A 21,946-nucleotide genomic window follows, 5' to 3' on the forward strand; every position below is an offset into this window, starting at 1 on the left:
ACGCGTCGAATAATACAACCACGACGGCAGTCGCAGGGGACGTCGGACCGCGCGGCGATTGGTCCGAGGAAGCGTGCGGATTTTTTAATCGCTTTACTGTGGCGTAATCGTTCGAGTCGAATTCAAACTTCGCTCAAATCGCAGCGATGCGAGTTCACGATAAATCTCCTGTCGCCTTTGTTAGCTTGTAGCGCTACGTTTCTGCGCGTCGTCACGATAACCGGCATGGGGGACATACTTCCCTCGAACAAATCGTTAAAGAATTACAGAACATCATTAGAGCCGTTAAAACGACGCTACTTGGTGCAACCGTTGATTTTCGTTTCCCGTAGTGTGTAAACTTAAACGTAGTGAACATTTCCGATGAACTAGGGTTGCGACAGAGCTACCGGTGCAGCCGGCTGCCGATTACTCGGCTTAATGTCAAGACGTTAACCGGCGTCTTTAATCTCACAGCCGAGCGAGATAGTGCTAGCACAAGGATGTATTAACGGATTAATAAGTACATTTTGACGAGTCGGGAGTTAGCTCGGGAGTTAAAGCGGTGGACGTGATTTCTAGCGCAGCATGAATGAAGGAATGCATAGACTCGCACTTTATTTCTGCCGTTTTTTGATTTGTTTCCGTTGTTTGTTTGTTTTTAAAACGCCTACAACTGTCGGTCTGTCAAACTCAGCAGTACTGCTGCTAAAAGCCCGATGGCGAACACAGGTAAGCGACGTAGCGAGTCACGTGTGCGTCGCTCCAGAAGTCCTACTGTGGGAGATTATAACACGAAACGGCAGCTGAGAATAAAACCGTTTTTATCCTTCATAACGTTAAAATGATAATCGAACCAGCAGCGCTGTGGGGAGCAGGAAAACAACTTTGTGGTAAAAGTGTGCACAGTTTTTCTTTTCTTTTCCTTTTTTTTTTTAAACATGGAAGGCGTGTACAGGAACGAGATTTCATTTTTCGTTTCACAAAATACCAAAAAAAAATATACATATAAAAAAAAAAAAAAAAAAGCAATTAAAAGTGGCTTTTGGACTTTTTCCCTCTTGTGCCATCTTAAAATAAAGTTCAAAACTCACAAACGGCAAAGGAGCATGTGTGTGTGTATATCGATGGTGTTCAATATTCATCCTGTGTGTCGTCAGGGACTTCCGCTTCCTGTGCCAGGGCCTCGTGTTCTCCTTCTCCTCCGGCCTCCTGGACAAAAAAACACACACCACGGTACATTACACACATCCGCTGTACTGCTCAGAACAATCCCGTACGCCCATACATCACTAACACGAATGATTATCTTATCATTTCTCAAACCCAAACTCTACGGACACCCGTGTGTTCTCAGGCTGCAGTCAGAGTATTGCTGCATGATGAAGTTCTTTGTACGGTAAACTGATAGACGGAACGTTCCTGTAGACTTCTGAATTCGTTCTGCTGCTCCCATCATGAGTTCCATCATCAATAAAGATTAATGAGAATGTTCCAGAAGCAACCATGCGAGCCCAAGCCATGACGCTACCTCCACCATGTTTCACAGATGAGCTTGTATGTTCTGGATCACGAGGAGATCCGTTCTTTCTCCACACTTTTGGACTTTCCATCGCTTTGGTAAGAGGTTCATCTTGGTTCCAGAACTTTCGTGGATCATCTCCGTATTTCTTTGTGAATTCCAATCTGGTTTTCTGATTCTTACTGCTGATGAGAGGTTTACATCTTGTGGTTTGTCCGCTGTATTTCTGCTCAACGGTGGATTGTGATACATTCACCCCTGCCCTGTGGAGGTTGTTGATGATGTCACTGACTGTTGTTTTTGGGTTTTTTCATCACAGCTCTCACAATGATTCTGTCATCAACTGTTCTTGTTTTCCTTGGCCGACCCGTTCCATGTCTGGTTGCTCAATACACCAGACGTTTCTTTCTTTTTCCAGACATTCCAAATTCTCGTACTGACTATACCCGACGTTTGTGCAATGCCTCGGTTTAACCTTCCGTCTTTTCTCAGCTTCAAAATGGCTCGCTTTTCTCCCAAAGACAGCTCTCTGGTCTTCATGTTGGTTTGTCCTTTTTAACAAGGCGAAACCAAAGAGTAGATGTTCAGAGCCATTTTACTGTTCAACAGAACACACCTCCCAGTCATGTGTTCCAATATATCTGTTCACCTACAAATTGGGCGGTCTGATACTCTCTCTCTGTTCTATGTTGTTTAACATGTCTACATGTAAATACCAGGAAATAAAAGCTGAAATTCTAAACTCTCTTCTCAGATTCATCTTTTGTTCTCAAACCCAAAATGTCTTCCGTCTAGAGGAAAAAAACAACAAACAAACAAAAAACCCTGGCCTTGCCATTCCAATAGTTTCGGAGGGAACCGTAAAAAGATAAAATGCAAACTAATACAAAACGCTGGATCAAGTGCTATTCTATAAAATGTTGACTAATGAGTGTGGAATCCTTTTTGTTAAGTTAAACCAGTGATTAAAGTAAGTATTATTATATAATACTTACTTTATAATATTATTGATTTTAATAATCCGAACGACGACCCCAGGAACTCCACTTAAGCAGGCGCGTAACCCGACTCTGAATACGAGGAACTTTACCCACGTGATTCCAAAACAATTCCTGAGAGAGAGAGAGAGAGAGAGAGAGAGAGAAACAACGGACCTGTTCGTCTGTGGAGTACAGCACTTCCATAATTTTTTCCACGAAGGGTCCATTATCCTGGCCCTGCTCCTGGCACAGCAGCTCCACCTCCCGCAGCTTCCCGAAGTAGTAGTCCCGCTCCTTCTCCGCACCCTCCAGCACCAGCTTCAACGTGTTCAGCTGCGTACCGAGCGGAGAAGTGAAATGAGGGTGGAGTTACAGAAACCGTCTGAGACAACAACCTAGGAGCAGTTTATGTCATTCACGCTAATAACTATTTATACCACGGCGCTACAGAATACGGATTGGTCAAGTTGATATGGTGACGTTTTCTATGAATAACTTTTTATGGACGGAGTCTCCAGTGTCAGTGTTTTTACATTTCTTAGCAATATAATATATACATATAAAATAACAATAACAACAACAACAACAACACAGTTTAACTTCAGTGCATAACTTCAGTAATAACAGGAAGTAACTTGTTTCATGGACGTCCCACAGAATTAAACGTAACTATAAATGGATAAAAAGTACAGTGTGTTCTTAAGTTGATAAACTGCTGTGGTGCAAGAGGAATAAAACACCGCGGGGCATGCTGTTATTGGTAAAATAATCTACGATAGTTGCGCTGCATCACACCACACAACAAACATCGATTATGTTCATATGAAAGCACGCCCACAAGTGTTTTATACCTTACCTAAAAACAACGATAGACATTTCTACTATAACTACCACTAAAAGTAAAAAAAACATGTATTGAAACTAATACTATACTATACTAGGTGAACTACGGCGATTTAATATGAGTAACTATAAATGGATAAAGACAACATGTCAGGCTGTAGCAAATTAAAAATTGTTAGCTGTGGTATAAGAGGAGTAAGGCACTTCCGGACGTGCTGTTAGAGGAAAATAATCTTTGTTTGGTTGATTCATTTCCTATAACCACACACCCTCGGAGTGTTTTATTCCTTACAGTCAGATCATTAGTGAGTGAATTGAGGCAATCGGTTTATTAATAAACATGACAATATTTTGAGTTAACAAATATTAGCTGATGTGAACCTGTTCATTAAGCTGTGCTACTTGAGCCTCCAGCTCCTTCTCGCCCTTGGCCGGGGTCGCTGCTGTCGTTACGGGGCCCTTTTTGGCAGAAGAGGGTCGCGAGGTTGACGTGGAGGATTTGGGGGTCGAACTCGATGATCTAGTAGCCCCTGGGTCACATGGTTGGTATAAAAGTTAGCAGATGGCACTGTTAGTCTTCACATCATGAATTACTACATGCAGTAAGTCAATGACAGCAGTCAGGGTTTGATTTAGTGGAGACCTGGCGACGCTTTTGTTAGAAAAGAATAACCGGTTAGTTGGTTAATTAACCATTAAATGTGAGCCAGGCGAGAAGACTGACCTGCCGTAGGGGAGCTGGCTGCATGGGATGACTTCTTAGGCAGGTTGAAGATCTGCTCTCCGGGGTCTGGAGGAGGAATGGCGTCCTGGCCCTGTCGTGCCTCCAAGGGGTCGTACTCCTTACCGTCATAGTTGGCGTCGAAGAACTTTTTGAACCACTGGATGAAATCCAGGTTATCCTGAAATCGACCCTTGACGAGCTTCTCTACTGGAATTATCTGCAAGTAAGACGGTTTGACTAAATATCCTTCAGTGGATTCTTCCTCTTATTATTATTTACCACCTGCATGTGGTCTCGCCTCCCGGTTCCCTCACCTTGTCCACGTTCATCCTCTTGAAGGAGGCCTGAAGAAGTTTAAAGTTGTGAATGTACTCATGCTCCAGCTTGGCCTGGAACTTGACCTTCTTAAGACTGATGCAGCCAGGGAATAGCATATCCATGAACTGGCAGTAAGCAGCACCTTCAACGGGAAAACGGTTTAGTGCAAGTATAGTACATCGGTGTGGCAACATATTACAGGCATATTAACTGAGGAATAAAACATGGTGTCGTGCGTTTATGGGAAAATAATGAGATACGAGAATGAGATGATTAAGGCATGCGAATGAGATAGTTAAAGCATGGGAACGAGATGATTAAGGCATGTGAATGAGATAGTTAAAGCATGGGAACGAGATGATTAAGGCATGCGAATGAGATGATTAAGGCATGCGAATGAGATGATTAAGGCATGCGAATGAGATAGTTAAAGCATGAGAACGAGATGATTAAGGCATGAGAATGAGATGATTAAGGCATGCGAATGAGATAGTTAAAGCATGGGAACGAGATGATTAAGGCATGTGAATGAGATAGTTAAAGCATGAGAATGAGATAATTAAGGCATGCGAATGAAATAGTTAAAGCATGAGAACGAGATGATTAATGCATGCGAAGGAGATAGTTAAAGCATGAGAACGAGATGATTAAGGCATGCGAATGAGATAGTTAAAGCATGGGAACAAGATGATTAAGGCATGGGAACGAGATGATTAAGGCATGCAAATTAGATAATTAAAGCATGGGAACGAGATGATTAAGGCATGAGAATGAGATGATTAAGGCATGGGAACGAGATGATTAAGGCATGAGAATGAGATGATTAAGGCATGCGAATGAGATAGTTAAAGCATGAGAATGAGATAATTAAGGCATGCGAATGAGATAGTTAAAGCATGAGAACGAGATGTTTAAGGCATGCGAATGAGATAGTTAAAGCATGGGAACGAGATGATTAAGGCATGAAAATGAGATAGTTAAAGCATGGGAACGAGATAATTAAGGCATGCGAATGAGATAGTTAAAGCATGAGAACGAGATGATTAAGGCATGCGAATGAGACAGTTAAAGCATGAGAACGAGATGATTAAGGCATGAGAATGAGATGATTAAGGCATGCGAATGAGATAGTTAAAGCATGGGAACGAGATGATTAAGGCATGTGAATGAGATAGTTAAAGCATGAGAACAGGATGATTAATGCATGAGAATGAGATAGTTAACGCATGAGAACAAGATGATTAATGCATGAGAATGAGATGATTAAGGCATGCGAATGAGATAGTTAACGCATGAGAACGAGATGATTAATGCATGAGAATGACATGATTAATGCATGAGAATGAGATGATTAAGGCATGCGAATGAGATAGTTAAAGCATGAGAACAGGATGATTAATGCATGAGAATGAGATAGTTAACGCATGAGAACAAGATGATTAATGCATGAGAATGAGATGATTAAGGCATGCGAATGAGATAGTTAACGCATGAGAACGAGATGATTAATGCATGAGAATGACATGATTAATGCATGAGAATGAGATGATTAAGGCATGCGAATGAGATAGTTAAAGCATGGGAACGAGATGATTAAGGCATGCGAATGAGACAGTTAAAGCATGGGAACGGGATAATACAAGTCGTGGCCCAAATGCTTTATTCCTCTTATACCACAGCAATTTGCCAAAAAAATGTATTTACTAAAGAACGTCACATTATACTTGTTCTTATCTGTTTATAGGTACATAGTTATTATATTACGTTAGCAAGATATTTTTACCCTGGTCGGCTAGGTTTCCGAGGCAACAAAACACGAGACTGGGCAGCACACCGGAGCTGAAGAATTTACGACTATGTGAAATGATGGTAATATTCAGCTGAGTTTACCTGAAGAGAGCTGCTCCACTTTCGTGTAGTTTAGGCTGAGCAGATCATTGACCCAGGCGGTGATGTCATGCCTGCTCATAGTCTCCTGGGTGATTGAGGTAGAATACACGTTGACCGCCATGCCCCAGCTGTGAACAACACACACCAACGCCAACATCAACTCAACTCCAGTAGCTTGGCTTCACATCTGTCAAGGCGAAAATGTTCCCTCACCAATCTGGGTAGTTTTAACTCTTACCAAAAAAAAAAAGTTCCAGAATGTCGCTATAATCTGAAATAAATCTTAATCATCTCAAATAAAACTCGATCAGCTTGTATACATAATTACAGTCAGATAATGACGTAGCAATTTTGAACAGAGACTACTTTTCACTGACACGGACGTTTTCATTATGAGCTTTTTCTTTCAACTGTGCCACTATTTCGATTTGTTCCGCAACCGTATTAACCCCAGGATCCGGGCCGAGACGCGTCATGTGACGTCATTGCGACGCGCGTTCAGTTCACCCAAAGCCCTCTTCGATTCACATGCGTCGAACATGAGTACAGGTAAAAGGTCTCGTTTACCAACAAACATCGCCGTGAAAGACAGCGCGGAACGATTTCGTGCGAGTCCGCCCAACAACAAAAAAAAACACAACACTGAGCAAGTTGCGTCACAAAGTTTTTAAGAAAAAAATAAATCACTGCAGCAAAATCGAGCATTTTTGGCTGCAACAATCACAAAAAATAAAACAAATAAAACTCAGCTAATTTTTTTTTTATCTGTAAATTGTTACATATGCCATCAGTGTTGCCAGGGGCGTCGTTTTTTTACACCATATTGCAGGCAATTTTTCTAGTATACTTATGGGTGAAAAAACAAGTGTGTGGGGGTTTTGTTTTTCAGACCACGAAGTTTATGTTTTATAGTAAATAATCGGAATTAAATCAAGTAAATTCCCACCTGCAGAAAACAGTGTAGCTGTCTATGATAAACAGAAGCGTTTGATGTTAAATTAAATAAATAAATAAAAACACTGCAAACAGAAAGAAAGGAGGATTGCGGAATGGGTAACGTCGGTATATTAGAAATGCGTGCGCACCACGGTGACCTTGTTCCCCATTCAAAAGCCGAGGGGGGAAACAAGAAGAAATTTTAAAAAAAAAAAAAAAAAAAAAAGTGTCTCACGTTTCCAGTTATTTATTTTTTTTGTTTTAGAATAGTTTCAGGTATTTTGAGACGTGGCCGGGTTGGAAATGTTCCTGAGACCTGTAAGGTATAATTAAAAACATTAATTACACAGGAAGATGCTGACCTGCTTTATGGAATTAAAATGAATAATATTAACAATGAAGCTCTGGAACATACTCCACAAAAGGGTGATATTATTTAAAATGACGTTTATGGAGGTCAGAAAACAAAAGTATATTAAGAAGGAGAATATCTTTGCCGTCATATATTTATAATATACTTGTAATGGACGTGTGAGGGGGAAATAAAGCAGCAGACTGTAAAGATATCCAGTCAGGATTGATGGAAATGCTTAAAGGATAGCAGTCATGTCTTGCGCAAGCTGCTTCAAAGCTCTGGTTTGACTCATTTCACAACACCGGGGTCTTAATTCGATTAAAAAGTTGCTCATTAACCGGCGCTAAAATGATTAAAAAGCGTGGCGAAATCAGTCCTCAGCTTATCTTAACGCAAAAACGGTACTCCTACCTGTATTCGAGAAACCCCGCCTCCTGACCCGGGATTGGCTACGAATCGGCACGGTGACGCGTCAGCCAATCAAAAGAGAGGAAGCAGCATAGGTGTGGCCAATCATACCTCGGGAAGCGGGATGTCTCGGAATACAGGTGGGAAGTTGAACAAAATAGAAATATGTCTATAAAATGTACTGTTTTTAACCTGTATATATATCAGTAGCAGGAATTTGCGTTAGGTTAACATGTTTAATTTAAAAAAAAAATACATATATATTAATATGTCATTAATGTCTCTCTTTCTCTCCCTCTCTCTCTCACACACACACACACACTAAGGCCTCTCCGTGTCCCGTTTTAACATCATGACATTTTTTTTTGTTGGACATTTTAATAACAGATATTAACGCGCCCAGTGAAGGCGCCTCAAAACACTGTGGGAACATTTCTAGAAATTTCCAAACGCAACGTCACGCATTAAGAGGAACCGAGTCTGTAACGGTACAAACGAGAAAATTCGCGCGCGAGATCAATGGGCATTAAAGCATCAGTTGTTGTTGTTTTTTTTAACGGTTTTTGTTTGTTTGTTTGTTTTACCTGTACGCGCGCTCTCCTCGCACTGTATTCTTTCTGTAAGGGATGATGTTGGTTCCATTGTCCTGAATGATGTCGTTATTATTCTCTCCGTTCGGGGATAGTGCTTGAGTGGGACCTGGCATTTGGGTCTGGGAGAAAAATATCTAGAACCGTTCTCGGGAAAAAAGCGATGATAATAAAACAACAACAACGATGATGATAATAATAATAACAATAATAACAGACGACAACCTAGCCTTTTTTTCCTTTTTTTTTTTGCTTGTTTCTAAGGCGGGTCTCGCGCTGAGCTCGGCGGTGACGTCACCCCTAGCGACTCCCACACGTGACTATAAGCGTCGTGATTTTTTTTTTAAATCGTTCGTTGAGGCGGAAAGAAATATATAGATAAGTATATATACACAAAATATAAATTTGTATGTTTGTATTCGGTTTTTTTCTGCTATCACGCTGATGTTATAATAAAGAAATAAAAATAAATAAAGATAAATTAGGCGTTCTGACTGCAGTGCACATTCAAAGTAATACTCCGTACAGCCGCTAGGGGGTGCAAAGTTAACTATTGTCCAATAATATTAGTTTGTTTCGCTGTGTTTTATTTCTCTTGCACCACAGGGCTTGATGAGTGGGACCCTGCATTTTGGTCTGGTAAAATAAATGCTGAACAGTTTTGCGGAGAAAAAAATTCTATCAATAAATAAAATATAAAACTATAAACGCCAATTCATCTCCTTTGTTTTTTTGCGTCTTCACGCTTGCGCTTTCTTCCGGACGTGGAGCTATTCACTCTGAAAATACAGTACATTTGAGGAAATGTAGCTGGGTTTTTTTTTTTTTTTTTTTTAGGCTGGGAGTGGTCCAGAGAACCGATCGGTGCTGGGGCTCGCTTCGACCAGACCGTGCGAGCCGCATTGGGTGTACAAACTCTTAAGTGACGTGACTTGTTATTTCCTGATGGTGGGAAAAGGGCTGGGGTTTGATCAGCAGAGGAGACTTGGATGACTCTAATCTCCTCCCACCAAATGAGCCCAGAATACACAATATGACCAAAAGTGTGTGGACACCTGCTCATTACACTCATATGCAGTTCTTCCCCAAACTGTTGCCACAAAGTTGGAAGCACACAATTGTATAGGATGTCTCTGTATGCTGTAGCATTACAGTTTCCCTTCCCTGGAACTAAGAAGCCTAAACCCTGTTCCAGCACGACAATGCACCCATGCACAAAGCGCGCTCCATGAAGACATGGTGTGTTAAGTTTAGAAGAATGTGGAAGAACTCGAGTGTCCTGAACAGAGCCCTGACCTCAACCCGACTGAACACCCAAGATCAGTGCCTAACCTCACTAATGGTCTTATGGCTGAATGGGCAAATCCCCACAGCCGTGCTCTAAAATCTAGTGGAAAGCCTTCCCAGAAGAGTGGCGCTTACTATACAAGAAAAGCAAGACTAAATCTGGAATGGGATGCTCAACAAGCACATACATGTGTGTTTTCGCCATACAATGCAGGTCCTCTGTCGAGTGGAGACACGAGTATTCGTCCCAAGTGTGAAAACGCACTAAAGGTGGGTAACTAGAATTTCCTATTCATTTAAATAAATAACATGTTTAACATGTTCTCACTCTCCGAGTGAGAGCGCTGCTACGGCATTATTTATCTAAACGAGAATTAGAGTTAGAGAAGTTAACGTGAGCCGAATAACCATAGAATAAAATAAAATAGAAACACTTCAGGACGTAATGTTATAGGAAAATGACAGGGTGGTGGGAAGAAGTGGACTTGCTGTCACTGTTCCAAAGTTGATTATTTTCCTCTACGTCCTGAAGCGTTTTTTATTTCTCGTACACCACAGCAATTTACAATTTTGGTACAACAAATTGTACTTTTTTTTATCCATTTACAGCTGCAATATTTCACTTAGTTCTTGTCCTCGGTTATGTTACCACAGCTATACACAGTGATTCCCTCGCCAGCCTCTCTTTTGCTCTCGACGTTAACAAGACAGAGATGTCCTGGAGTCTTTCCTACGACTCTCAAAGCGCTGACACTGGACACTCTCCTCACAGCGAACTTCGCCATATCGACAACAACATGTTTATTCTTAGCCATAGGTTACGTTGAGCGTCCTCCATAAACGTCCCAGTGTTAGTAGTTACTGTACAAACGGTAACGTATTAGAACGTAATATAAACCCCGTGATTTGCAGCTGCACAACTGTTACAGAAAACGAATTGACAACTTCCAACCAATCAGAATCCAGAATTCAACAGCGCTGTGGTACAAGTATGTATGTAATATGATTATTCTATTAGACAAATGCTTACGTATCAAGTGTACTCCCATTAACCTAAAGGACAGTGTGGTCTAATGCAGGTCTAATGTGGAAACCGGAGACGAGCTCGGGCCTCGAGTACCGTAGCACTGCTTTTAACGCTCCGAATTTAACTCATCTGCAGATTGCTGAACCCTTACTGAGATGAATACGATTGATAGATCATACCTGCAGAAGTGTAAGTTACCTTACAGTAGGTAGCAACTGGTTTCTGAATACGCCTTCACGTGACCCAAATCTCCAAACGTGCATACTTGCTCTGAATTTGTTGCTGGGGTTTTTTTTGGCGTACATAATCGCAGCAGCAAGATATTTCTCATTTCTAACCTCTGTTTCATTGTCCCAAGCGACGGAAACAGTCAGAGAAGATATTAATAGTGAAAGAAACCAAAATATCAACACGAAGGTTTGTGCATTCCACAAATGTCCTTCTGGACCCTTTTAGATCCTTGTAGTCATAATATCTGGACCTCCGCAGCCCAAAGCATGCATTTCTTTCAAATATCTAGGTAAAGAATAAAACTATGACCGAGTGCGCCGTTACAGGAAAATAATAAACGAAGAAGGTGGTCCAAAATGAGAGGATGTCCCAAAGTGTTTTATTCCTCTTACACCACAGCATTTTGTCAGCGATTGCAATTTTTATTTATTAAAGAACGTTTTCGCTTAATGTTGTGGAACAGCCACAAAACAAGGTAGTTCTAATGGGTTATCGTTTTGAGAGTAAACTTTTTTTTAAAATGTCTAATGGGCGATATCGTACAGAAAGCCCGTTTCCACCATGGAGGGAATTTTTATTTTTTTTTAAAAAGGGAATTACAACTTTATATTGCAGAATTTTCCCTCAAGATTTTGAAATTTTTTCTGACAATTACGAGTACATATCGAGTGCCAGCATCTAACTGTCCTTGTTTTGCTTAGCTGATGAGTGTTGTTCTTATATAGCATTTTTATATAGAATGATTGATGCTTTGTCTGTGCATTCTTTCCAACTCGCTAAAAGTCAAGTGAACATCTAAAATATGAGAGCAAAAAAAAAATCAAAAATTGTGCGACATGAACTCGCAATCGTGACATGTAAACTCGTAATTGTGAGAATAAAAAAGTCAGAATTGTGAGATTTAAACTAGCAATTCGGAGAAAGTCAGAATCGTGAGATGTTAACTCGAAATTGCGAGAAAAATCGTTTTTTTTTGGGTTTTGTTTTTGCTTTTAGAATTGATAGATGTAAAGCCCAACAAAGTCTCTCACGACATGGCAGAAACGGGCTTCCATCATACGGTGACGTTTACATGAACACGTTACAGAAGGAGTCTCCAGTGTCAGCGCTTTGTAACAGTCTGAGGTAAAGCCGTGACCTGCCGTTTTCTAGGCAGACGGGTTCACCCTTTATCGGTTCCTCCATGACAGGACAAACTGTTTTGTTTTATTGAAAAGAGAAAATAAAGAGTTTGACGAGGGAACGACTGTTTATAGCTGCTATAACGTGATATAGCTAGGCTAGGGGGAGACAGCTTTTAACACGAACATATGTAGCTACAAACAGATCAACAGTACACCGACGTCTCGCTTTAATAAGTGAGAAATTGTATTGGATGACAAACCGCTGTGGTGTAAGAGGAATAAAACACCTTGTGCTGAAAAGAAACACCTCAGGGGTGGTAACAGTGACCCCGCTTTATCACATCACACCATCGTTGATTACTTTTCTCTCCGTTTGTGCGTTTTATTCCTTAATTCATTTGCTCCTTTAGTTCATTTTGAACGTCACAACCTCTCCGCACGTCACTGTCGAGGTTCTCCGAAAGAACCACCGAACAGTGTTTGGTGAAGATTCAGTACCACTCTGTTCAAACCTCTTTTGTGCTTGAACAGCCTTATTGATTCTCTCTCTCTCTCCTCCTTCAGTTCCAGCCCCCAGCATGATTAATATAGCTGGTTTTGCTTCTTTTTCCTCACAAAAAAAAACTGTTGTGAAATTAGAAATAAAACCAGGCAGTTATGTGAAGTTTTAACTTCAGGTTAATTCAAAATGATTCACTCACACTCACATACACACAAGAAAGCTAGTTAGCTACGAAGCTAACGTACTGTTAACGTCCAAGTTAAATACATTCAACATATCAAGCGGATTTTTTTTTTTTATCGAAAGGAATCTTAAGAGTAGTAAAAGAAACAAATAAATAAGCAATGCAAGGTAGCGCTGTGATTTTATTAGTTGAAAATAGTCAAACAGAAAAGGGGGGGGGGGGTAAGAAAAAATAAAAAAAGGCTGACATGTTGTGAATAAATTGGTGACCGCTAATCTAGCTAGCAAAGACACTCAAAGCTGCGCGCGCTGCTTTACTTCCGGACATTTTCCCCACCGTACACTCTCTCGGTCTCTACCCGACCTCGGTTACTTTTCAAGCCGCAGTTACACCAGAGACATGATCTACACCTTGATCCAAACTCGACTCACCCGTAAACTCCCTTAACTCCGAACCGGACTCACTCTTCTGCCGCTTCTGTTTAATCCCCACCTCCTGCGTTCGGTCTTATTACCACCGCCGAGTGACGCCGAAGCCGCACCCTGTTCACCATGTGGAGGGAAACCACCGGCGAGTCGGGCTGCTACAGGAACATCATCAACGCCCGGGGTGGGGTGATGACGCGGGGTCACTGTAACCGCCTGGAACAGGACATCCAGAAGTGTTTTACTCCTCTTATACCACAGCAACTCCTGGATGATTACTACATTTATTCAAGAACATGTCATACTTTTTATCCGTTTCTAGCTACATTCACAAAGATCACTTACGTTATATCTATCTATTTTATTTATTTATATATATATATATATATATATATATATATATATATATATATATATATATCTATATATCTCAGTCTTGCACCAGACACTGTTACCGAGAACCCACAACGCATACTCTTCTCTTCCGTCTCGTCTCTCACAAAGATGTCGGAAAACTTCGACCGACGCTCGAGACTCCTTCCGTAAAACGTTAACTAAAATAAATTTCAATAAACAAACAAACAAAAAAAAAACCCACAAAAAATAGCTAATGAAGAGCGTTTAAAAAAAAAAAAAAAAAAAAGTTAAGCTTAAAGTTGTTCCACGCAGGAACGAGGACGAGGCGTAACGTAGCAGGATCGAAATGTAAACAATCAAAACAAGTTATCACGGGGGGGGGGGGGGAACAAAAAAGACAAACAATACATAACGATAATTTAATAAGCGCTAATAAACGTTAATATCGTATCACATTAGGAGAGTTTCGATTCAGGCGTATGACCGGGATGACTACGCAGCTACGAGGCATTGCGTTTTATACGCAAGGGATTTAAACGTGACGCGAGAGGCCATTTACAGAAAGTCATTAATGTAAACCTCTTCTGGAAGATTAAAATGCTTCAGCGTCACCAGAAGTAAGATGTTTGGAGAATCAGGAGAGCAAGAGTAAGGGTATAGTCACAGAGATGGTTTGGAACCACAGCGTTTCATGGTCTCAAATACAGGACGCGAAGTTAATGTTACCACGCCGAAGATGATTCCTCCCCCCATAAATAAAATAATAATTTACATAACATCTGTGACACCAGCTAGCTCACGTTAACCATTTGTTTCGGTATTGCAGAAATGAATTCGGAACCTGCGTTTTTTTTGTAAAAACTACCACAGTTTCTATGCATCGAACATGAGTACAGCTAAAAAGCTCTCGTTTACTGACAAACATCGTTACAAAAAGACAGTGCGGAAAAATTACCTGCAATTGTGATTTCGCCGATTCGCCATACTAGCTTCAACAGCCATTTCATGCAAATACATTTCTGTAACAAATTAGCAGTCCAATCTGGACCACCACAAGTGTCCAGGCAGAAACTAAGGATGAACGTAACGGCCATAAAGGACCGCACGCATGAAATCAAATCACGTTCTTCCCACTAACTACACACTCGCTTTATTTTAAACGTAAACTCGGAAAGGAAAAAAAAGAACAAAATGAAGTCATATGGCTAGGCAACACATTTTATTAGCAAAAAACAACAACACCACCACCAACACCAACAACGGGTCTTCATATATATGAACATTGTTATTAATAATAATAATTGCTCTACAGATAGGTCAAGGAGAGGAATTCATCACAAGTGCAGTATTTACAGCAGGCGCACGGTTTTCCCCGTGACCGTTAAAAAGTCCTCGTCCGTGAGAGCTCGGAGCGCCTCCTCAAACATGTCCTTGGTGATGGCCTGGAGCAACAAACAGCACGTTAATGATTTAATAAAAAATAAAAAACCACATCACAGTTAATGTATGTGTTCGTATTAACGACTCGTCTAGCTGATGCATTAACGAGCGTTCGTTCTGGAAACACACTTACAGCCTCGGACTGGCCGCGCAGATCATCAAACAACTGCTGGTACTTCATGGCTGGCGTTTTGCCTTTAGACAGGATGAGCTTCTTTAGAGCCTGAGCCACTTCCTCCTTGCGCTTTCGTGCCGTCGCACTCATACCTACAACACAAGCACAATTTAAAACAGAGCTGAAAACGGGTCACGGAATCTTTCGAAAGCACATCCTTCGATTTATTCGCACTTTAACACCACCCGTAATGATGATGGAGATGCAGTCGTACCTGTAGTGAGGATGGAGATGTCTACGAATCCTGTCCGGGGATCAGTGGCCGACTGTTTCAGCGCCTCTCGGTGCAGTCTCTTCGCCTCCTCCACGTCGATGGTCTCCACCTTGTTGGAGAAGCGCACTTTGGCGTGAGCCTCGGCAAGTCGGATCAGCGACTCCAGCTGCCGGGGATAAGCGGACACCATCCCCCTGCCGCTGCCGATCTTCCTCATGTCCACGTAGGCCTGCGGGTCAGAGCCGGAGAGACGTCAAAAACCTCCTCGCGACAGGGACGAGTGAAACTGACCTCGATGCACACGACCGACATTATTAAATTCAGTTTAAATTAGAGTTTTAGAAAAATTTTAATTTTCTAAAAAGGCAAGGAGCAAGCCAAGTGCAAAAGTTTGTATCCCCATGGGTGGTTGGCTTGTTTCATGTTGATTTCCTTCTAACTGTCCTTAATTTCAGTTAGTCTCTCTTTCCTCTCATTCCCTCTCTTTCCCCTCTTTGTATTTCTTCCTGTCATTCTCCTTTAATTCATCTTCTCCTCAGATCCTTCATCAGTCCCTTCTTCCTCTCTCAATTTTCCCCCAATTTCTTTCTTCACCCTTTTCATTCTTTCCTCATCTTCCTTTTCCTTAATTCTTCCCTATTTTGTTTGATTCTTCCTCCATTTCTTTACTTCTTCCCCACCCTTTCGATTCTTTCTTTTCCTCCTTTTGATTCCCTTCGTTTTATACTCGTGTCTTTATTATTACATCCCTTCATTCGTTTTCTTCATTTCTTTCTTCGTCTTTTTACCTTTCTTTCTTTCTGCCACCCCCGGCTTTCATATTCATTCTTTCTTTTAAACCTAAAAATTCCAAAACATAAATCTGGGTCTAAAAGGGTACACAATAAGTCAAAAGAGAAAAAGTTGTACACCTAATGACAAAAAAACCCAAATCTTCTCTCTCTCTTTAAAAAAAAAAAAAAAAAAAAAATTCTTATTATGCCTTGAAATGTCAGAGCCTGAAACACCCCCCCCGTCCCAGACCTCGATAAGCGCCTGGCTGGCTTCTTCATTCAGTCGGGGGTTGATGTAGGTGCGGGCGTAAGCGATGTAGTCCTTCAGCACGGCCATGTCCAGGTACTCCTCCTCGATCTGCTCCTCGCTCTGGTAGTACAGAGAGACCAGGTGATGCGCCAGGCGTCTGTCGTACACCTCGTCCTGAGGGTCCAGCATCAGGAAGATCAGATCAAACCTGAGAGAGAAAAACATACAAATGAAACGACATGAAACCCAGTGAGTAGACGGAAAGAAACAAACACACACGAGAGCCCATTGGTTTACCTGGACAGGAGTGTGTGAGGGAGCTGGATGTTCTCGATCGTCGTTTTCTTGGGGTTCCACTGAGACTCCACGGGATTGGCTGCTGCCAGGACCGAGGTCCGTGCATTGAGCTGACAAATGATCCCAGCCTAATATGTAAATAAACACAAACCGTTTATTTATTTTACTGCTTTATACCATGAGGACCTGCTGCGTGTTCATTTCATCAGCGCTGATAATAATAATAATAATAATAATAATAATAATAATAGGCTTAGTAGTAGTATTAATTATTAATTGAACCCAAATCACGTGCCTTGGCGATGGAGAGCGTCTGCTGCTCCATGACCTCGTGCAGCACAGAGCGCGTGCTGTCGCTCATCTTGTCGAATTCGTCAATGCAGCACACGCCGTTGTCACTGAGGACGAGCGCGCCGGTCTGCAGTACCAGCTGCCGTGTCTCCGGGTCCTTCATCACGTAGGCTGTGAGACCCACAGCGCTCGAGCCTTTACCCGACGTGTACTGACCGCGAGGCACCAGGTTGTAGACGTACTGCAGCAGCTGAGATTTACTCGTACCCGGGTCTCCGCACAGCAGGATGTTGACCTCAGCACGGAAGTTGCCGCGCCCCGTCTGGCTGAAGTCTTTACGCGTGCCACCGAACAGCTGCAGCAGGATTCCCTGAATTTTTTTTTTAAAAAACCGATCAATAAATTTACATCGTAGCTATGTATACGACACACAAACTATTTAAAAAAAAAAAAAAAAAAGAATTTAAAATAAACGGATGGAGCTCTCCACCTTCTTGATGTCCTCGTGCTCGTAGATGCTGGGCGCGAGGGCCGACGAGAGGCGCTCGTAGATATCTGGCTTGTTGGCGAGCCCTTTGAGCGTGGCGATGCGCTCCTCGGTGAAGAGCTTCTGCCCGTTCTCCTCGTCCAGCCCGTGCAGACGCCGCTCGTCTGTCTTGCGGAAGTGGATGGCGTCTATGTGGGTCTTGTACACCGCCTTCACCTGGCTCTGACGTGGGTTTATGCGCATGGGGGCAGCTCGGTAGATTCCTGTTTGGAAGAAAAAATAAAAAACATATCATAACAATAATAATAAATCCTCGGTAATTGATTGGAGACTGAATTGTTCAGGGAGGAGCTTAGGAAGCAGAACCGCACCGGTGATGTTGATACGATCTCCAGGCTGCACTTTGTCCACCAGGTCGTTGTGGGCGTACACCACGGTGGTGTGGGGGGTCTGACCGGCAGGCATGTCCTCCGGCGACTCCTGCAGCTTGATCTGGCCGAGTCCGAGCACACGTGTACGTTAGTTCGTTTAATTTAATTAACCCGTTATGTTAATAACTAAGTAATTAGCGTATACACGATTAGCAATTAATCCACGTTAATGAAGTTTTAAGTGTGTCCAGCCTACGAAATCTCACCATCTGTTTGTCGGAGAACATGGAGCGGTTGTGCACCAGCGCCAAACTGTGCGTGGTGTTACAGTTCCTGCACACGGCGGGCTCGGCGATGCGGCCCCGGTCCACCTCGACCCGCGTGCTGAAGGCGCAGACCTGGCAGCGGAAAAACGCTTCCTGCATCTCCGGGATGAGCTGGGACGTGCGGATCACCATGCCGCTGATGGTGATGAGCTGATCGATGTCTGAGAGGGAGATGGAGACAGTGAGAGAGATTCAGAACGAGATGAATCTAAATCGTCCAGAGACCCGAGAGAGTCGGGGACTCACCCTCGGGGTTGAGGCTGCGCATGTTCCGGGTTTTCAGGGCGTTGTAGGGACGCACTTGGATTTGGTGCTCCAGGACGGAATCTGGGAAGCGTTCGAAGAACAGCTCGTTGACCGCCATGTCGAACGTCGGAATTACTTCCTGTGGGAAAGGGACGGGGGACACGAGATGACGTGTAAATGACTAAAACATCCGACGGAACGAGGAAGTCGTTACGGCGCAGCGGCGTCGTCCTTACCTGAGGATAGCAGATGAGCTGACGGTACAGATCGGCATCAAAAGCCTGAATATGGCCGCAGTTCACGTTCAACACGGGTTCCCCGACAACGCTGATCTACAACACACACACACGTCTGTAAATCCTGCACATGTACATTTGTGGAACTTTCTACAGGCCTCGAGAACCGAAAACTAAAACCCACCTCGTCCAGTTTCTGCATGTACAAAGGCTCGTTCAGATCCAGGCTCGCGTTCTCATCCTCCCGTGATGTGGGGTCGATAAATCGCTGCAGGAACCGCTGCGAGGAAACACACACACACAGACTTACTTCACAATCGGAGCTTAAACGGTGTGAAAACGCGGGTTTATAGCGTGCTACAATGACTGCACGCCGCGAACGGTCATTTGGTGCTACCTGAAACTTCTCCTTGCATGTTCCCACGTTGACGTCGGTGCCCCAGATGACAAGTCTCTGGCCGGCATTTTGCTCGCTGGCCACCGCCACGTCCCCCGAGGGCTGGAAAAGTCAAAACGCAAAAAGCAAAATCTTACAAAACATGGAATCATCGTTAAACGGTACGAGTCGGAAACACTTTTCTACACGTTTACGGAGTCTCCTCGCTCTGACCCACCGGCTCGGAGTTCAGGTCCACCTGCGGCGCCTTCCTGACAGATCCCAGGTCGGCTCTTTGACGAGCCGGAGTCCCGCGGCTGGGCGTGTCGTAAATCAGCGGAGAGCTCATGTCCGGTTCGCTCTGTGGGACTGTCATACACGAGCGCGCATGTTAATAAACGGAAACGTTCGTCTCTTTTTTCTTTAACCAGGTACAATCGTGGAATGAGGGAATGGAGGTACCTGAGGGGCGGGGCACAGGGCTGGAGAAGAGAGAGGTGTCCTGAGGGACGGGGCTCTGCATGTCCGTGCCAGGGGAGGTGGGCATGGGCTGTAACTCTCCTGTTGAAGACTCCTGGGATCCACGGACTCGTGGGGTCTGGGGGCCATCGCTAGCAGCTATTTAAACACACAAACACAGAGGAAAAAAAATCTCTGTGTCACATACTATGCGAAATCATTACTCTTAATATAATTACAACTGTAATAAAACTAGATATGACACGTTCCTTTCTGATTTAACTGCAACTGTATCGCCGATACATCGACGGTAATTAAACGTAATCCGGTAACTTACGAGTCGACGGGTTGCTGCTCCTGCCGCGCTTCCGTGCACTGGATGACGGTGAAGACATCTTTCGACTGCTCGCTAGAAAATAAAACAGTTATTACACTTTCATCTATCAGTCAGAAGGATATCAGCGACGCACAGGTTTACACGAACGCGCTCGCTCTGACCTAGAAACGTCAGGAAAAAGATGACCCGAATGTACGATTCCTGCGAGATGTTTAGCTATCTAAATAACGTTTACGGAAGGAGTCTCCAGCGTCAGAGCTCACGGTCCTCGAGACAGACGCGACGAGCCGTCTTCGTTCTTTATCGCGTGACGATAGCCGGGACGAGTTTTCGGGGACGTTCGGCAACACGACCAAACAGATAAAAAGTACGACACGTACGCAAATTCTGTAATAAATCTTTAAAACTGTAAACGTCTGCAAACACTTCAGGACGTGCGTGTATAGGACTATAAATCGAGAGTACTCCGTGTAGGATCACATCACAGCTACCTGTCGTTGATCGTTTTCCTGTCACAGCACGCCACCAAAGTGTTTTATAACCTTATTACTGAAATAAATCGACAATCATTACTATTAAAAAAAACATACAACTATAAACTTTATTAGTTTTAATCTTTAGGTTAATACTCTTCACAATACTACTATCCTATATTAAAACTAATACTCTACTAAGCAAGCAATCATGAGATGCAACTATAAGTGGATAAAAAGTACAACCTTTCATCCTTTAACAACTACAATTGCTTGTATTAAGTTAAACTATTAAGTGAACCTTTACAATGATAAAAAAGAGACTAATTGAGAAGAAGGAATATGAATATATTTGCTAAAAAAAAAAATTTTTAAGTTAGTAAAGCGGCTATCTTTGATGTTTGATAAAACGCGCGTGACAGGAAAGCTGAACTATATATTGCTTTTAAAATAAATACGTAAACAATTTAGATCAATGTTTAAATCACATCATCCATGTTTGGAAACAGTTCCCATGAGCTTAATGTCAGATTTTACTCCTTATTTAACTCCTAAGTTCTACATTAACTGATTAAATTTTATAAAAAAAAAAAAAAACAAACAAAAAAAAAAACGCCGCCATTTTATGTAATTTCTATTATTTCTTATTAACTGTTAGGGAATGTTTACGTAATATACACGTACAAGTCACACAAATGCGTCCAAACAACAATAAGTGTGTCACAATTTATCCTCAGAAGGCACATTTTGTTTTTGTTTTCCCATTTATAACATGTTTTATTTAAACAAAGGATTTCAATGAGAGCTTACCGTTTTGGAGGCTTTTTCCAAAATACCACAGCGTGTGGCGCGAAATCGCTCACGTGACGTGATTTTCGCGCGGAAATACAGACCAATCAGAAACCTCGGCAGCGCTACGTCATCGACAGGGGGAACCATCAACCTTGTCTGGGTGTTGTTTTTTTTTTTTTTAAATTATTATTATTATTATAAATATACACGTCACTACACAATGTGTGTCTCGAATTATATTTTCAGTTATATTGTTGAAAACAGTCTTACGCCGTTTATAATCCAAGTGATGTTTTTCAAGCAGTAAAAAGAAAAATAGACAGAAGACCCGCCCCCCCACGACAAATGGTTTCTTCCGAGATGTTCGCGGGAAAAGGCCACGGCTGGGATTACGTCACGTGACCAGGCAGCCCACAAACAAGGCAGACAGTTCTGTCGAATGAAAGTGTATTCCAGTATACTGTAGGAGTTATAAACTTCTGTTGATTTAAACTTTTGTTTGTTTTTTTTTCTGTCTGGTTTTCCACAGAATTAGGGAAAGATGTGGCGATACATTTTTAAAAAAGGGGGGGGGGGCCCTTAAAAATCTAAAATGTTGAATCAATCACTTCCATCTCAATATCACGTGACTCAAATATGGCGATGAACAAAACACTTTGATTTAATTGTTTAAAAAAATTCTTGCATACCTAGAAATATAACCAGATATACATGTGTATTT

General features: G+C 42.3%; 2 protein-coding genes across 4 annotated transcripts; both read right to left on the reverse strand.

Annotated features, from left to right (window-relative positions):
- Positions 1-1,076: 1,076 nt before the first annotated feature.
- mapre2 (microtubule-associated protein, RP/EB family, member 2) lies at positions 1,077-13,637 on the reverse strand. 3 transcript variants are annotated; one of them, XM_053611043.1, is made up of 7 exons: positions 13,332-13,637; positions 6,257-6,384; positions 4,363-4,508; positions 4,049-4,265; positions 3,706-3,854; positions 2,656-2,814; positions 1,077-1,191 (listed from the first exon to the last, which is right to left on the reverse strand). In XM_053611043.1, the coding sequence occupies exons 2-7, from the start codon at positions 6,375-6,377 to the stop codon at positions 1,114-1,116; spliced, it is 870 nt and encodes a 289-aa protein (XP_053467018.1). In that variant the 5' UTR covers positions 6,378-6,384; positions 13,332-13,637; the 3' UTR covers positions 1,077-1,113. The 3 variants fall into 3 exon arrangements, with proteins under 3 accessions (XP_053467018.1, XP_053466932.1, XP_053467111.1); XM_053610957.1 differs by lacking the exon at positions 13,332-13,637 and adding an exon at positions 8,540-10,370; XM_053611136.1 differs by lacking the exon at positions 13,332-13,637 and adding an exon at positions 7,959-8,214.
- A 106-nt stretch (positions 13,638-13,743) lies between these two features.
- On the reverse strand, positions 13,744-21,751 carry mcm4 (minichromosome maintenance complex component 4). Its single transcript, XM_053611394.1, has 17 exons — positions 21,244-21,751; positions 19,961-20,032; positions 19,627-19,782; positions 19,403-19,533; positions 19,186-19,287; positions 18,973-19,068; positions 18,789-18,884; positions 18,553-18,691; positions 18,247-18,467; positions 17,981-18,101; positions 17,613-17,872; positions 17,127-17,492; positions 16,832-16,959; positions 16,535-16,742; positions 15,512-15,740; positions 15,256-15,389; positions 13,744-15,124 (listed from the first exon to the last, which is right to left on the reverse strand). The coding sequence occupies exons 2-17, from the start codon at positions 20,016-20,018 to the stop codon at positions 15,032-15,034; spliced, it is 2,538 nt and encodes an 845-aa protein (XP_053467369.1). The 5' UTR covers positions 20,019-20,032; positions 21,244-21,751; the 3' UTR covers positions 13,744-15,031.
- Between the last annotated feature and the right edge of the window lie 195 nt (positions 21,752-21,946).

Source organism: Ictalurus furcatus, chromosome 1 (genome assembly GCF_023375685.1).
Source record: "Ictalurus furcatus strain D&B chromosome 1, Billie_1.0, whole genome shotgun sequence".
NCBI classification, from domain to species: domain Eukaryota; kingdom Metazoa; phylum Chordata; class Actinopteri; order Siluriformes; family Ictaluridae; genus Ictalurus; species Ictalurus furcatus.

Excerpts from the sequence above, each read along its gene's own strand:
- mapre2 (XM_053610957.1), bottom strand. The coding sequence starts at position 8,661 with ATGCCAGGTCCCACTCAAGCACTATCCCCGAACGGAGAGAATAATAAC. Across the intron at positions 4,509-6,256 it reads AGTGGAGCAGCTCTCTTCAG|GTGCTGCTTACTGCCAGTTC; the intron begins GTAAACTCAGCT and ends TTCCCGTTGAAG. Across the intron at positions 2,815-3,705 it reads TAGCACAGCTTAATGAACAG|CTGAACACGTTGAAGCTGGT; the intron begins GTTCACATCAGC and ends CTCGGTACGCAG.
- mcm4 (XM_053611394.1), bottom strand. The coding sequence starts at position 20,018 with ATGTCTTCACCGTCATCCAGTGCACGGAAGCGCGGCAGGAGCAGCAAC. Across the intron at positions 18,468-18,552 it reads GCGCAGCCTCAACCCCGAGG|ACATCGATCAGCTCATCACC; the intron begins GTGAGTCCCCGA and ends TCTCCCTCTCAG. Across the intron at positions 16,743-16,831 it reads CCTCACACACTCCTGTCCAG|GTTTGATCTGATCTTCCTGA; the intron begins GTAAACCAATGG and ends TTTCTCTCTCAG.